We start from the raw sequence: 13884 nt of genomic DNA on the forward strand, positions 1-13884 counted from the left end.
ACTGCCTCCAAAACAATACAGAGAAACCCTATCTCGTAAAACCAAAAAAAAAAAAAAAATCCTATAGAGGTTGCTCTTAATGCTTCTACAGATGGCTTTAAAAATGACAAAGTGTGTGGATAATGTTTACACACACATTCCACATCCTCCACGAAGAAATCGCACTCACTCTGGGTTATACAGCTCAAAGTAATTCAACCTATGGCATACTTACAGCCTGGAGTTCCTTTACCATCTTTATTACCTAAAGACTGGCCTAATATAGTTACTGATTTGCAAGATAGTTTCTTCACTATCCCTTTACAAGAACAAGACAGAGCAAAATTTGCTTTTACAGTTCCTACTTATAACAATGCCCAGCCTGTAAAAGATATCAATGAAAAATCCTTCCTCGAGGAATGTTAAAAAGTCCATCTTCATGTCAATATTTTGTGCATCAATCACTGGGAGTGGTTCAGAAACAACTTTCTCAATCTATTAGTTATTTTTATATGGATGACATTTTATTGACTGCTTCTGATATAGGTGCCTTAGAAAGAATGTTTAAGCCAGGCAGGGACACATGCATTTAATCCCAGCATACAATACCAGTATTTGGGAGGCAGAGGCAGGCAGACCTCTGTGAGTTCGAGGACAGCCTTGATGTACAGAGTGAGTTCTGGGACAGCCAGGGCTGTTATACAGAGAAACCCTGTCTTTAAAAACAACAACAACAAAAGAATGTTTAATGAAATACAAAGGATTTTACCTTGTTGGGAATTACTATTGCTCCTGAAAAAATACAAAGAGGTGAGTCTCTTAATTATTTAAGATTTAAATTAAGTAAACAGAAAATCCAGCCACAAAGGTACAGATCTTAAAAGATCAATTACACACTCTTAATGATTTTCAGACATTATTGGGTGATATTAACTGATTTTTTCCTGCTATTGGGCAGATTACTCAGAATTAAGTTTTGTTTTGTTTTGTTTTTTCAAATTTTGCAAGGTGACTGCATTTTAAACATTCCAAAGTGCCTAACAGCTGAAGCAGAAAGGAGTTGGCCCAAGTAAAACAGAAATTTCAAGAGACTTAGGTAGATTCGATACAGCTCACAGTTGAGTATATTTTGGTTATTTTACCTTCTACTCATTCCCCTACTGGACTCATTGTGCAAAGGGAAAACAGTATTTTAGAATGGACATTTTTAGCCCAGAAACTGAGTAAAAATTTAAAAACCTATGTAGAGAAGGCTCCTGAATTAATCATAAAGGGAAGAATAAGACTTTGCCAATTGTAAGGAATGGATCCGGCTGAGATTGTAGTGCGCTATACTAATCCTTAAAGTATACAGTTGCAGGTGATTAATGACAGGTAAAGAGCCTATAGCTGTTTATTAGGAGAAATCAACAACAAATGTCCCAAAAGCAAACTGCTTCAGTTTATAAAAAGAACTGAATGGATTCTTCCCTGAAGAGTGAAAAGAGAACCTATTTCTGGGTCTCTTGCATTTTATACTGATGCAAACAAATTAACTGGTTACCAAGCAGGAAACATAAGTAAGTTAATTCAAAATCCATATGCTTCAGTCCAAAAATCAGAGTTATATGCCATTCTAATGGTTTTATTAGACTGTAAAGCATATCTTAGCATAATTATTGATTCTCAATATGACAAAGGGTTGTACTACACATAGAATCTGCTGAGCTTATTCCTGATAATTCAGAATTAACTTTGCTATTCATGCACCTGCAACAAGCAGTCGAGGACAGAAATTATCCACTGTGTGTCACTCACATTCAGTTTCATTCTGGATTGTCTGGGCCATTAACAAAAGGAAATGAAAGATTCCATCAGTTAGTCATGGTAAATATGTTGAAAGCTTCAGAATTTCATTTTAAAAGTTATGTTAATAGTAAAGGCTTAAAGAAAATATTTTCCATAACCTGGCAACAAGCTAAAGAAATTACTAAAAACTGTTCAACTTGTTCTTTGTATAATTAAGTCCCTTTTTCTACAAGTAATCCTAAAGATATACAAAGATGTGAAATTTGGCAAATGGATATGTTTAATTTAGCAGAATTTGAAACATTAAAATTTATTTATCATACCATTGATACATACTCTGGATTTCATTGGGCATCTGCTTTACGTTCTGAAAAGACTGGTTCTGTAATTACATGTTTATTAGAGGCAATGGCTATGATGGACATACTGTAATGGGGAAGTCCTATGTATATGTCAATAAAGCACTATTGGCCAATAGGGAAGCAAGATAGGTGGGACTAGGAGTCGAGGAGAACTCTGGGTAGGAGAAACACAGGGAGTCAAGATGTAGCTGCCATAGGGGTAAGAAGTTCGGAACTTTTCTCCAGTAAGAGAAATACTTGGATTAACAATTATGGGGTAAATACTTAAGTCAGAGCTAGCCAGTAAGAAACAAACAAAGCCAACAGCTTCATAATTAATACAGCATCTTCTATGTTATTTGGGGACTACAACATGGCAGAGCCCAGGCGACTGGTGGGGAAAAACCAAAGCAGCTGGCAAGGAAAAGGCTTCTTTCAACAAATGGTGATCAGGAGTGGGATCATGAATTTCCATGTAGAATGACAAAAGCTCTAAAGGAATTTTAGAAACAAAAGAATGGAGAAAAGCATGGGTTCTTGGTAGCAGCATTTTTCTCAGATGGGCTCTGTTTTACTAGAGACAAGCAGAGAATCATGCGGCTTGCTTAAGGGAGTCTTCCTGACTCAGCATAAGTTAAAAAAAAAAAGCATCAAGGTTCTTTTAAGAGGCTCTGCTAATGATTGAAAGGTGTGTACATACAGCTGGAAGTGGCAGTGACCACATCTCCAAGCCGGCAGCTTTTGCTGGATGTCAGCATAGACTGAGGTGATGAGCTGAAATTACGCCTATGCAGTCACTGTAGCAGTGGCCATCAATGCAATAGTGCCCCCAAACCACAGCAGTAACGTGTTCCTAACCATATTCTCTCAACAAGCTTCTGCACTAGGACTGTCACAGGAGAGTCTTGCCATGGTCCTCTCCTGCAGTTTGGCAGTTCAGTTCAGACTAATCCGCGGAAATCGCCAAGTGCCTTGCTCCTTCTTAAAGCTAAACATTCAGGATGATAAACATGCTTTGTCTTTCAGACTAAATCAAAGTCTCCAATTTGTTGCATGTGTGCCGTCACCTCACTGGCTACTGAAAGAGCCTGTAGAGTGGCACCTAATAATTACAGTATCACCAGTGATGATGTACTCTTAACAGCTGTGTTAATTCCAGCATGCCTTTAAATGTAACCCTCGAATATTTGTACAATCTTAGAACAAGGCCAGCAATCTGGATACTGTCGTGCCCAAATTTTAAACCCCCCAAATCATCAAGAGACCCATTCCAACGCAAAAGCAAAGACTCTTTTATTATTCAATGAGTTAACTGTATTAACTCGGGTCTCCCATCCGTCCCACATGGCATTATTGCATTGACGGCTACTGCTACACTGGCGCTTCATAAGGAAATTCAAACTGCTGAGTTCACTAGAGAGTGGCATAAGCATTCTATAGACTCAACAAAATAAAATAGATAACGAGATAGTCAATGAAAGAGCTGATTTGAGGAATCTCAGCGATCCTCAGTCTCTGCCACATCCTCCTGCCTGCCGCCAGGGCCGCCTACAAGCTAGTGCTGATCTGGCACAGCGAGAGCGCCTGGAACCTAGAGAACCGCTTCAGCGGCTGATGGGACGCCGACCTGGGTCCGGTGGGCCACGAGGAGGCAGAGCGTGGAGGACGGGCGTTGCGAGATGCTGGCTATGAATTTGACATCTGCTTCACTTCCGTGCAGAAGAGAGCAATCCGGACCCTCTTGGATGCCATTGACCAGATGTGGCTGCCAGTGGTCAGGATCTGGCGCCTCAATGAGCGACCCTATGGGGGTCTGACTGGTCTCAATAAAGCAGAAACTGCTGCTTAGCATGATGAGGCGCAGGTAAAGATCTGGAGGCGATCTTACGATGTCCCACCGCCTCCAATGGAGCCTGATCATCCCTTCTACAGCAACATCAGTAAGGATCGCGGGTACGCAGACCTTACTGAGGACCAGCTACCCTCCTGTGAGAGCCTCAAGGATGCTATTGCCAGAGCTCTGCCCTTCTATAATGAAGAAATTGTCCCTCAGATCAAGGAGGGGGAAAGAGTCCTGATTGCAGCCCATGGCAACAGCCTTCAGGGCATCAAGCATCTGGAGGGGCTCTCAGAAGAGGCCATCATGGAGCTGAACCTGTCGACCGTCATTCCCATTGTCTATGAATTGGACAAGAACTTGAAGCCTGTCAAACCCATGCAGTTTCTGGGAGATGAAGAGACCGTGCGGAAAGCCATGGGAGCTGTGGAAAGCCATGGAAGCTGTGGCTGCTCAGGACAAGGTCCATAAGTGAAGGTGAGCAGACAGACTCCTACCCTAACACCCTCCTCCCTGCCCATTTAAGCCTCCCGCACCCTCCCCCAACACCTGCCACACTGACTACATCTTCAGAATCTTAAGTTTAAGTTGTAGTTGCAGATGGGGACCCATGGCTCCCATTTTTATTTAGTATTTTATCCCCTGCACCCACTCCCTTCATAGAACCTAGTCAGAAAAACACCGCTGGGGTGCAGGTTCTTGGTCCACATCCAGGGACGGCACCTCTTACCAGGAGAGGTAGTGATTATTTTTCTTAGTCCTGTGTTTGCTAAGGGTCGGCTTTAGGAAGAGGTCAGGGAGGAACCATGCAGTGGTGTGACCAGTGAGAAGCTGCAGCCAAGTTTTGTCCCACAGTTAGGTAACTGGGGGCTGTAGCCATTCCAGTAGAAGGTGAAGGTAACTCACATGGTGATTTAAACATACTGCCTTCCTTTCTGATCCTAGAGGAGCTGCTGGCCCTGGAAGGTTGGGATCAATCCTGTCAAGTCTGTGTTGTTACATTTACTTTTACAAAAAGAAAAAAAGGTACATGTGTATTTCTCAGCAGAAAAAAAATCCCCTCTGCTGTTTCTAGTGGTGATTGAAATAGTTCCATGTGGTCACCAGAAAATAAGCCATTCCTCATATCAGATGGGATAAACTCCGTGTCCTTGAGGGGCAGGAGGGCTGTGCAATAAAAAAAAAGAGAGCTGATTTGAAACAAGCTGTTATCCTAATGGGAGACCAGCTAGAACTACTGAAGGAACAGATAAAATTAACATGAGATGGGGATGGTACACCCATTGTATTGCACCTTTAAGGCTCAGTAATAGCAAGCACGACTGGGAGATTTTTAAAACGCATTTGATGGGCCACCCCAATTCTTCCTAAATGATCTGTGATTTATAGCAAGAGACTAAGGAAGCTTTTTCGGAAGGGTTACCTCATGAGACAGGAATGGATATTTTGGAAAGCTTTGCAGATATGTTAGCCTTGTTCAATCCTGTATATCACTTTAATAATTTCTTGTTCTAGTGATTGTTATCCTTGTCCTAGCAGTAATAACTTTATTGGCTTTAAAATGTGTGTGGGCTTATTTGCCTAAGATGTGAAACAAGGGCCGGGCGGTGGTGGCGCACGCCTTTAATCCCAGCACTCGGGAGGCAGAGGCAGGCGGATCTCTGTGAGTTCGAGGCAGGGCTGGACCGATAGCCTCCAAAACAATACAGAGAAACCCTGTCTCGTAAAAACCAAAAAAAAAAAAAAAAAAAAAAAAAAAAAAAAGATGTGAAACAAAACAATAAGGGGAAAACGCTATATTTACTGTAAGGCCTACATAATCTTCAACGTAATTAATTAGTTATAACTTAAGCAGAAGGGTAAGACAGAGAGAGGATTCCTCAGACACATTGACTTGGCTTGAATTCGGGAGTGACAGCCCCTGGGCTTTTGATTGAAGTCAGTGATTCTTATCTGAGTTCTCCCTGAAGGACTCCAGGCCCTTTGAAACCTAGTAATGAGAGAACCTGGCAAGCCAAGGGGTCTCCTGGCTGAGGGCTGTGTGGGCAAATGGCTCCCTTAAACAACTCCGGATAAGAGGTTTTGATATGTGGAAACTGCCTGCTAAGGTGCTGATTGGGTAACAATAAAGAGGCTTTTTGTGAAGCAGCTAGTAGTCAGTTCAGCAGAACCTGGCTCACACTGCTGCTTTCGCTAAGTGTGGAGTGACCCTTTTTCCTCCACAGACCCTCCCAAAACAGGACGCGGGCAGGAGGGCCCGGCCATTGCGCGCTCGTGTACACGGCTGGAGGCTGAGCAAGCTGGTAAGCAGGGCTCACCCTCTGTGCCTGCTTCAGGCCCACCTGGAGTCCCTGCCCCGCCTTCCCTCAGTGATGAGGGACTGTCAGGTAAAGCAAACCTGTCCCTCTCCAAGTTGTTTTGGTCCTGTGTCCATCAGAGCAATAGAAACCCTTGCGTGAAAACACCCCACACGTTGGGAGCTGAAGAAATGACTTAGCAATTACAAGCACTTGCTGTCCTTGCAGACGGCCCAAGTTTACGTTCAAGAATACACATCAGGCCGCTCACAACCACCTTTAAGTCCAGCTCCAGCACCATTTTTTTTTTTTGGCTTCCATGGGCATTGCACTCATGTGTACATGTGAAGGGACCATGACTTTGGCAGCCATGACAGACTGCAGAAAAGACCCAACAAGATGTAGGCCCCTGACTCAGTCGCAAGGGCTGAGCTTCCTGACACTGCCTGGACCTCTTAAGTCACTTAGGAAGCAGTAGGAAGCCAGATACCTCCATGTGGCAAGGAACCAATCAGAAGTTAGTTGGCGGGCTCTGGATGTGCTTTAGAGTAACGGTGGCACACAGAGCATAGCAACTGCCCTGGGAGGGCCTGTAGGCCATAGCAACCGGTTGACCAATCAACACAGGCCAGGTCGCCCAAGCCCGGAAGAGCACCAGTCCTGAGACTGTTGTGGACCCCTAGACACTCCCCTTGCTCTGCCCCCAATAAAATCCCTGCCCCTGGGTCCCTCCTGGTCCTTCTTGCTTCACCCCTGTGCCAGACGGATGGAGGAACCAGGTTAACGCAGTTAACTCGTTAATAAAAGACTTGACTTTTGCATCGAATCAGGTCTCTTGGTGATTTGGGGGTTCAGAATTTGGGCACAACACACACAAACACACACATCCACACACATAAAGATTTTTAAAAAACTGCTGTGGAGGTTAGGGCTCTGAAACAAGGTGTCAGAGAGGCCACATTGCCTCTGAAGGCTGAAGTCACTCTGTCCTCTCGGATGGCGGCTGCACTCTGCTGAGCTCTTCACAGGTCCCAAGTGCCTACTTCCCGGGTGTCTCCGCTCTGAGTATACATGTGTAAGAGCCAGGGTGCATCACTCTTGCAGATGCGTGTGGAGGCAGGAGGTCTCCAGCTGTTTTCCTCCGCCCTCCACCCGGGTCCCGCACTGAGCCTGGCGCTCCATTTCAGCCAGGCTGGGCGGTGAGCGGCTGAGGGGCCTCCTGTTCAGCTGCGGTAATTGGCAGGCACTGCTGCACCCCATTTTCAGGGATCAAACTAGGGGGTTCTCATGCTTGCTCAACAAGGCCCTGGGACATCTCCCCAGCACCCTTCATATTTTTTAAAAGGTTTGTTTTGTTTATGTGTATGGGGAGGGTGTGTGCACATAGTCCAGGTGACCATGGAAACCAGAGATGCCAAATCCTCCTGGAACTGGGATTCCAGGCCTTTCTAAGCCACGTGACATGGGTTCTGGGAACTGAGTCCTCTGGAAGGAACTCAGTCTTAACCACCAAGACATCTCTCTGGCCCCATGTAAATCTGACTACATCTGAAATTCAGGGGCCACTTGCCAACAAGTTCCCCCCAAAACAGGACATGAAGGTGTCGGTGGCCTCTAAGCTGGCTTAGACCTGTTTCAGAGGCAGCCTCTCCCCGATGTCCTTTCCTGTAGTGAAAGTCTCAGCTTCGGGGGACTTGAGCTGGAAGATGTGTCCACCATCTTATAGAACAATATGGATTCCAGGTTGAATGGGTTTCCATGAAGAACACACGGCTCTCTTGGAGGCCTAGCCGGGGAGGCCTAGAGGAGGGGACATCAGGGATGGGAGAGATAGGAGCCCCAGGCCTGCCAGGGAGGGGTGACTGCCGCCCAGCTCTGCCCCCTCTCTAGGGGGTGTTTCCATGCTTCGCTGCTGGCTCTAAGTCAACTCTCAGCTGCTCTGTGTCAGCCACACTGGGTTGTGGGTGAGACCCTGGTTTCCTGAAGCAATGGCCGCAGGAAGGAGAGGGGTCTCATGGCCCCTCCCTCATCCGCGTCGAACCTTGCAGGGCCATCTTGTGCTAACAAGCACAGCTGCAGTGAGCTCCTGAGTACATCAGCTCTGTCTTCTTTCAAATCGGGTCATGGTCTCCGCTCCCAAGGGGCATGAACCAGGGGGACAGTGGCTACTGAATGTGCTAGCCATCAGGGCAAAGCCAGGTGTGGTGGCTCACACCCGGGGTCAGAAAGATGAGTCAGAGGCCAGCCTGGGCTACAAGTCCACACCTGCCTTGGGTACTTGATATGCAGGTCACTCTGGGCAACAGGACAAGTTGTAGGCCAACCTGGGCTATATATAATGAGTTCCAATGTGGGATGTTTATAACGGCCCACATGCAAGTGCCTCCAAATACTTGGGGGAGCACGTGGGATCCCTGGATGCAGGTGCTTGCTGATTTCCTAGCAACCCCGCCCAGTACTGAAGCACTAATAGATGCTCAATAAATGGTTTGTTGAATGAATGAATGAATGAATGAATGAATGAACGAACGAATGAACACCAGGCAGAAGCAGCAGGGGCTGGGTAGGTACAGAATGTTCTGAGCCTGAGGGACGGGCTGGGGTGCACCGGGCTGCAAGATGGCAGGGGGTGGGTGCCTGCCACAAGTTCCAGGGGATTTCCCTACCAGATGAGAAGAGAGGCTCCGTTCTTCCCCTGCATCGGACATCCCCGGGGTTCAAAGGGCAGGTCAAGACAGGCAGAAGTCACAAAAACTCGGCTGAAGAGGTTGTAGCTTCCGGATGCCTTCTGGCCGTCGCCATCAGAGGATGCAGCGCCCGCCGGCAGGGGCGGCCGAGGAAGGTCGCCCTTGCCCCTGGGTGCTGCCACGCCCGAGCTGGGCCACCGCCCTGCGCCTTATTCACCTGTTGCTGCTCAGTATTGGGATTTGCTGCTTGATCATCTGTGGCCAGTTATGGAGGCCGAAGCAGACGCAGCTGAATCCACTTGAGGTGAGAGCAGAGACGGGGAAGCAGGGAGGGAAGCACTCAGGTACTCTGGAGGGGACCGGACAGGCTCGGGGAGGATGCGCTTGGAGGCTGCGCAAGAGCGCAAGCCCAGGACACGGAAAAGGAGGCAAAATCAGAACGCAAAAGGTGGAGAAGAGGAAGATGAAACAGACAGAAGCCAGGAGAAGCCGAGCAGGGCAGCCAGGCCGGTCCCAGCTGCCTGGGAGCACACGGGGGATACCGAGCTGGGAAAGACGCAGCCTTGAGCTGCTGAGATGACTTGGCCGGGCCCCCGGCGTTCCCCACCACACCCTGGACTGACGCAGTCGCAGCGGGGGTGCTCACGAAGCTACGGGGGGGAGGGGAGATCGGAGCTTCCCGGGACTGAAAGGTCTCTCAAGTGGTGGAAAGGATGGCCTGAGCGCCCCCCACCCCCACCGCCAGTTTCAGGAAAACAAACCAGTAAACTTTTTTTTCAGCGATCTTGTTACTACAACTTCGCATGGGACTGGATAAGACTTTACAACGGGGGGGGGGGGGGAGGTTGGGAATCGCCGGTGGGAATGCAGGAAGGGCGGCAGCAAGCAGGCACATGGACCTCTCAAACTCCGGGCACTCATGTGCTTTCTGTTTTCTTTTTCCAGGTGCATATAGCTGAATTACAGCTGAATCTCACAGGTGAGGTTGAAAATCCAAGGGGGTGGAAGGTGGGGACGGGAGGGAGGGAGGGAGGGACGGATATAGGAAGGGAGTGGCTCCTGCACCCAGCACCCTGGAGGCCCTGGGAGCCATCCTCAGCAACACATAAAGCAAGCTGCCGGTCCACCCTCGTCATCCCAGCATTTGGGCAACAGAGGCAGGAAGGAGGGTTAGGAACTCAGGATCATCCTCTGCAACTTTGGAAGTTTGAAGCCAATCTGAATAATATGGGGTCATCTCATGAAAATAGAGAGAGAGAGAGAGAGAGAGAGAGAGAGAGAGAGAGAGAGAGAGAGAGAGAGAGAGAGAGAGAGAGAGAACACAATGTGGGATGTTGCTCACTGGTTAGAGCGCTGCCTGGCTCACAAGGCCCTGGCTTCCAGCCCAGCACCACATAAACCAGCTGTGGTGGTGCACACCTGTCATCCCAGCACAGGGGAGGTACAAGCAGAAGACCCAGGAATACAAGGCCATTGAGTTCAAGGCCAGTTTGGACTATAAGAGATTTTGTCTCCAAAAACAGTGAGAAAGGGGGAAAGAAAGAGAAGATGTAAATGGAGGTACAGAGGCTAGAGTAAGATGGGGACTCGTGATTCCAGGAACACACCACCCCACCATCCTCTCCTTTCCTCACAAAGCTCAGCACCACACAAGCAGCTACGGTGATGGAGCTACTCACATCCCTTTGTTTTCTCCACACATGGTGTTCATGTCTATGAGCAGGCTGCATCTTAGTGAGAGGGTGAGGAGGAGTGGGGTAGGAGTGGCTCAGGCACGGAGCCCTGCCTAGAATCCCCCAGTGAGGGGCTGGGGGTGTGGTCATGATGGAGTCCCTGCCTAGAAGCCCCCAGTGAGGGGCTGGGGGTGTGGTCATGATGGAGTCCCTGCCTAGAAGCCCCCCAGTGAGGGGTTGGGGGTGTGGTCATGATGGAGTCCCCGCCTAGAAGCCCCCCAGTGAGGGGTTGGGGGTGTGGTCATGATGGAGCCCCTGCCTAGAATCCCCCAGTGAGGGGCTGGGGGTGTGGTCATGGTGGAACCCCCACTTAGAATCCCCCAGTGAGTACTTTCAAAACATACGGGAGATTCTGGGTTCCTTGACACTCCTACAAACAAGCCAAGGAAAGCACAGGTGCTGAAAATTAGGCAAAGAGAATTAAGCCAAAGTGATCCTTGTGGTTTGCTAGGCTTGGATCTGTCCTTCCAAGTGAGGCCCTACGGCGTATGGTGATACACACCTGTCATGCAATCTGTAGCTTAGGCTACAAGCAAGATTTTGCCCCAAAATTTAAAAACTTCTAATAGTAGCATTAGTACTTAGATAACTACCTTGGACCTCAGCACTAATAACCAACTAGCCATAACTGTAGTAAATCCATCCTGTTGAAGCATGCTGGCACCCTCGTCCTTCTAGTACTACAAGAGGCAGGGAAACTGAATTTGAGGGTATCCTTTATAGCAAGATCCCATCTCAAAATCAGTAACTAACTAAAGGGATTCCCTCCCCCCTCTTCCTCTCTTTCTCTCTCTCCCTCTTTCTCCCTCCCTCCCTCCCTCTCTCTCTCTCTTCTCTCTCTCTCCCTCTCTCTTTCTCCCTCCCTCTCTTTCTCTCTCTCCCTCTCTCTCTTTCTCCCTCTCTCTCTCCCTCCCTCCCTCCCTCCCTCCCTCCCTCCCTCCCTCTCTCTCTCTCTCTCTCTCTCTCTCTCTCTCTCTCTCTCTCTCTCTCTCTGTCCCCTGAGTTAGCTGCTCTGGCTGGCAATCAAGATCTTTGTTTCATTGCTGGAACAAAATAACAAAACCAAATAACAATCAAAGGCAACTTAAGGGAGAAAGAGCTTCTGCCGGCTATACTGGAGATTTGAGCTGTAGTCCATCATGGAGGGGAGGCTGTCAGGAAGCAGAGAGAGCATTTAGTGCTTTCTTCTGTGTATCCAGTCCAGGAACCCCGCCCCCACGTCACAGTGCCTACCACCTTCAAGGTAGATCTCCCACCTCAGTTAGCATCATCGAGATGACTGGTGACAGATTTGCTTCCATTGGGACTCTAGGCCTCAGCTGACAATCTGGTGAGCCATCACAAGGATACTTAACCAGGGGCTTTGCTAGGTCTCCTCTTCATCCTGGTAGAGGGTGTAACGTGTCAAGTCCATGACCAGTTTCTTCTTGCCCAAGAAACATCACCATGCTGGCCCAAACCCTTGTGGTCCTCTGAACTGGGCCAAGGGTATTTATTGCTGGAGACGGAGCAGGTGGGACTGGGATTTGATGGGACATAGAGGAAGTTCCCAGGCATCAGGGTGGCAGGGGGAGGGAGGCATAGCAGAGCCTAGGCATTCCCTGCACCATCTCTCTCTGACTCTTCCTATGCCCATTTGTCTTTCCATACAGGTAGCCATCTCTCTGACATGTGTGTTCAATCTCCCTGTCTCCATCATATTTTTGCATCTCTCTCTCTCTCTCTCTCTCTCTCTGCATGTGTCATTCTCTCTCCGTCTCTATCCTCCTTTCTCTAACTGCCTCCCCTAGCATCCCGGTTGCCCATCCACCTCCCTCTCTCGTTTCTTCTCCCTCCTTTAAGTCCCTCACCTCAGCCAGGCGTTGGTGGTACACGCCTTTAATCCCAGCACTTGGGAGGCAGAGGCAGGCGGATCTCTGTGAGTTTGAGGCCAGCCTGGTCTACAGAGCGAGTTCCAGGACAGTCTCCAAAACAATACAGAGAAACCCTGTCTCGAAAAACCAAAAAAAAAGTCCCTCACCTCCCTCCCTCCCCATCAGTTCTAAATCCCACTGCCCACCTAACCTCCATTCCCCTTCCCTTCTGCCCACCCACAGTTCCTCGGAAAGACCCCACCCTGCGCTGGGCAGCCGGCCCAACCTTGGGAAGATCCTTCACTCGTGGACCAGGGCTGGAGAGGGGGCAGCTGTATATCCATCGTGAGGGCATCTACAGGCTGCATATCCAAGTGACACTGGCCAACTGCTCTTCTGAATACAGCACCATGCAGCACAGGGCCATGGTGGCCGTGGGCATCTGCTCCCCCGCGGCCCACAGTATCAGCCTATTGCGTCTGCCCTTTGGACGGGGCTGCACCGTGGCATCCCAGCGCCTGACTCATCTAGCCCTTGGGGACGTCCTCTGCACCAACCTTACCCTGCCTCTGCTGCCTTCCCGCAATGCTGAGGAGACTTTCTTTGGCATTCACTGGGTATACCCCTGACCACAACTCCTGGATGGCTTGTGGAGCTTCTAAAATTGTTTTCTTATTTTGTTAATAGTAAGTTTTATTCGTTGCAAGTTCTACATATTTATAAATGTATAGTACACATATCCGTCTGCTGTACTTCCTTCCATCTCCCCCTATCTCCCTCCCAGCCTCGCGGCCTTTTTTGAGTTTTATTTTTTTGTTATTGTTCTTCTTACTAACCCCCTAAGCACCGTGGAGTTGTCTGCTTCAGGGTGGGGACACAGCAAAGCACCCCTGTTGATGGGTCACAGCTAGGCCCCGCCTCCCAAGAAGTCCACAGCGTCCCAAAATAGTGCCACAAGTTGGGGGCCCAGAGTCTTTTCCTATGACTTGAGAATAAATCATCCAGTTCTCAAGAGGGAAAGATGGAATAAGGGGGAGGGGGTGGGGACACGAAGCCAAAGCAAGGAGACCCCAGCAGTGCAGACTTCACTCCCAGAGCTCCATGCCTGGCCTGTAAACATTGAGACCTGGAAGACATCTCTCCCCGGACAGCATCTTTTCCCAAGACCAGATGTGTAAGCGTTTCGTCGGGATGGGTCAGGACAGGATGGAACAGGAGTGGGTCAGGTATTCTGGCACTCGGGAGTCACAGAATACCCAGTGTTACACAGCTCAGGTGGAAAGGTATCCTGGAGCTCGGGAGCCAAGGACCACCACAGGTTGCAGTAAGCTTGGCAGCTTACAGCCTTGCCTCAGAGAAAGGCTTCTCC

At 48.7% G+C, this 13884-nt stretch overlaps 1 protein-coding gene and 1 pseudogene across 1 annotated transcript; both read left to right on the forward strand.

Annotated features, from left to right (window-relative positions):
• The window catches only part of LOC101843163, a 29770-nt pseudogene extending 25354 nt beyond the window's left edge, over positions 1–4416 (forward strand).
• A 4473-nt stretch (positions 4417–8889) lies between these two features.
• On the forward strand, positions 8890–13252 carry Cd70 (CD70 molecule). Its single transcript, XM_005081413.3, has 3 exons — positions 8890–9233; positions 9875–9908; positions 12759–13252. Exons 1-3 carry the CDS (start codon positions 9024–9026, stop codon positions 13142–13144), a joined length of 630 nt encoding a protein of 209 aa, XP_005081470.1. The 5' UTR covers positions 8890–9023; the 3' UTR covers positions 13145–13252.
• The last annotated feature ends 632 nt before the right edge of the window (positions 13253–13884 follow it).

Source organism: Mesocricetus auratus, unplaced genomic scaffold (assembly GCF_017639785.1).
Source record: "Mesocricetus auratus isolate SY011 unplaced genomic scaffold, BCM_Maur_2.0 Super-Scaffold_100676, whole genome shotgun sequence".
Lineage (NCBI taxonomy): Eukaryota > Metazoa > Chordata > Mammalia > Rodentia > Cricetidae > Mesocricetus > Mesocricetus auratus.

Bases quoted from the DNA above. Each gene is read 5' to 3' on its own strand.
- Cd70 (XM_005081413.3), top strand. From the start codon at position 9,024: ATGCCTTCTGGCCGTCGCCATCAGAGGATGCAGCGCCCGCCGGCAGGG. The intron at 9,234-9,874 runs GTGAGAGCAGAG...TTCTTTTTCCAG, and splicing joins CGCAGCTGAATCCACTTGAG to GTGCATATAGCTGAATTACA. The intron at 9,909-12,758 runs GTGAGGTTGAAA...GCCCACCCACAG, and splicing joins ATTACAGCTGAATCTCACAG to TTCCTCGGAAAGACCCCACC.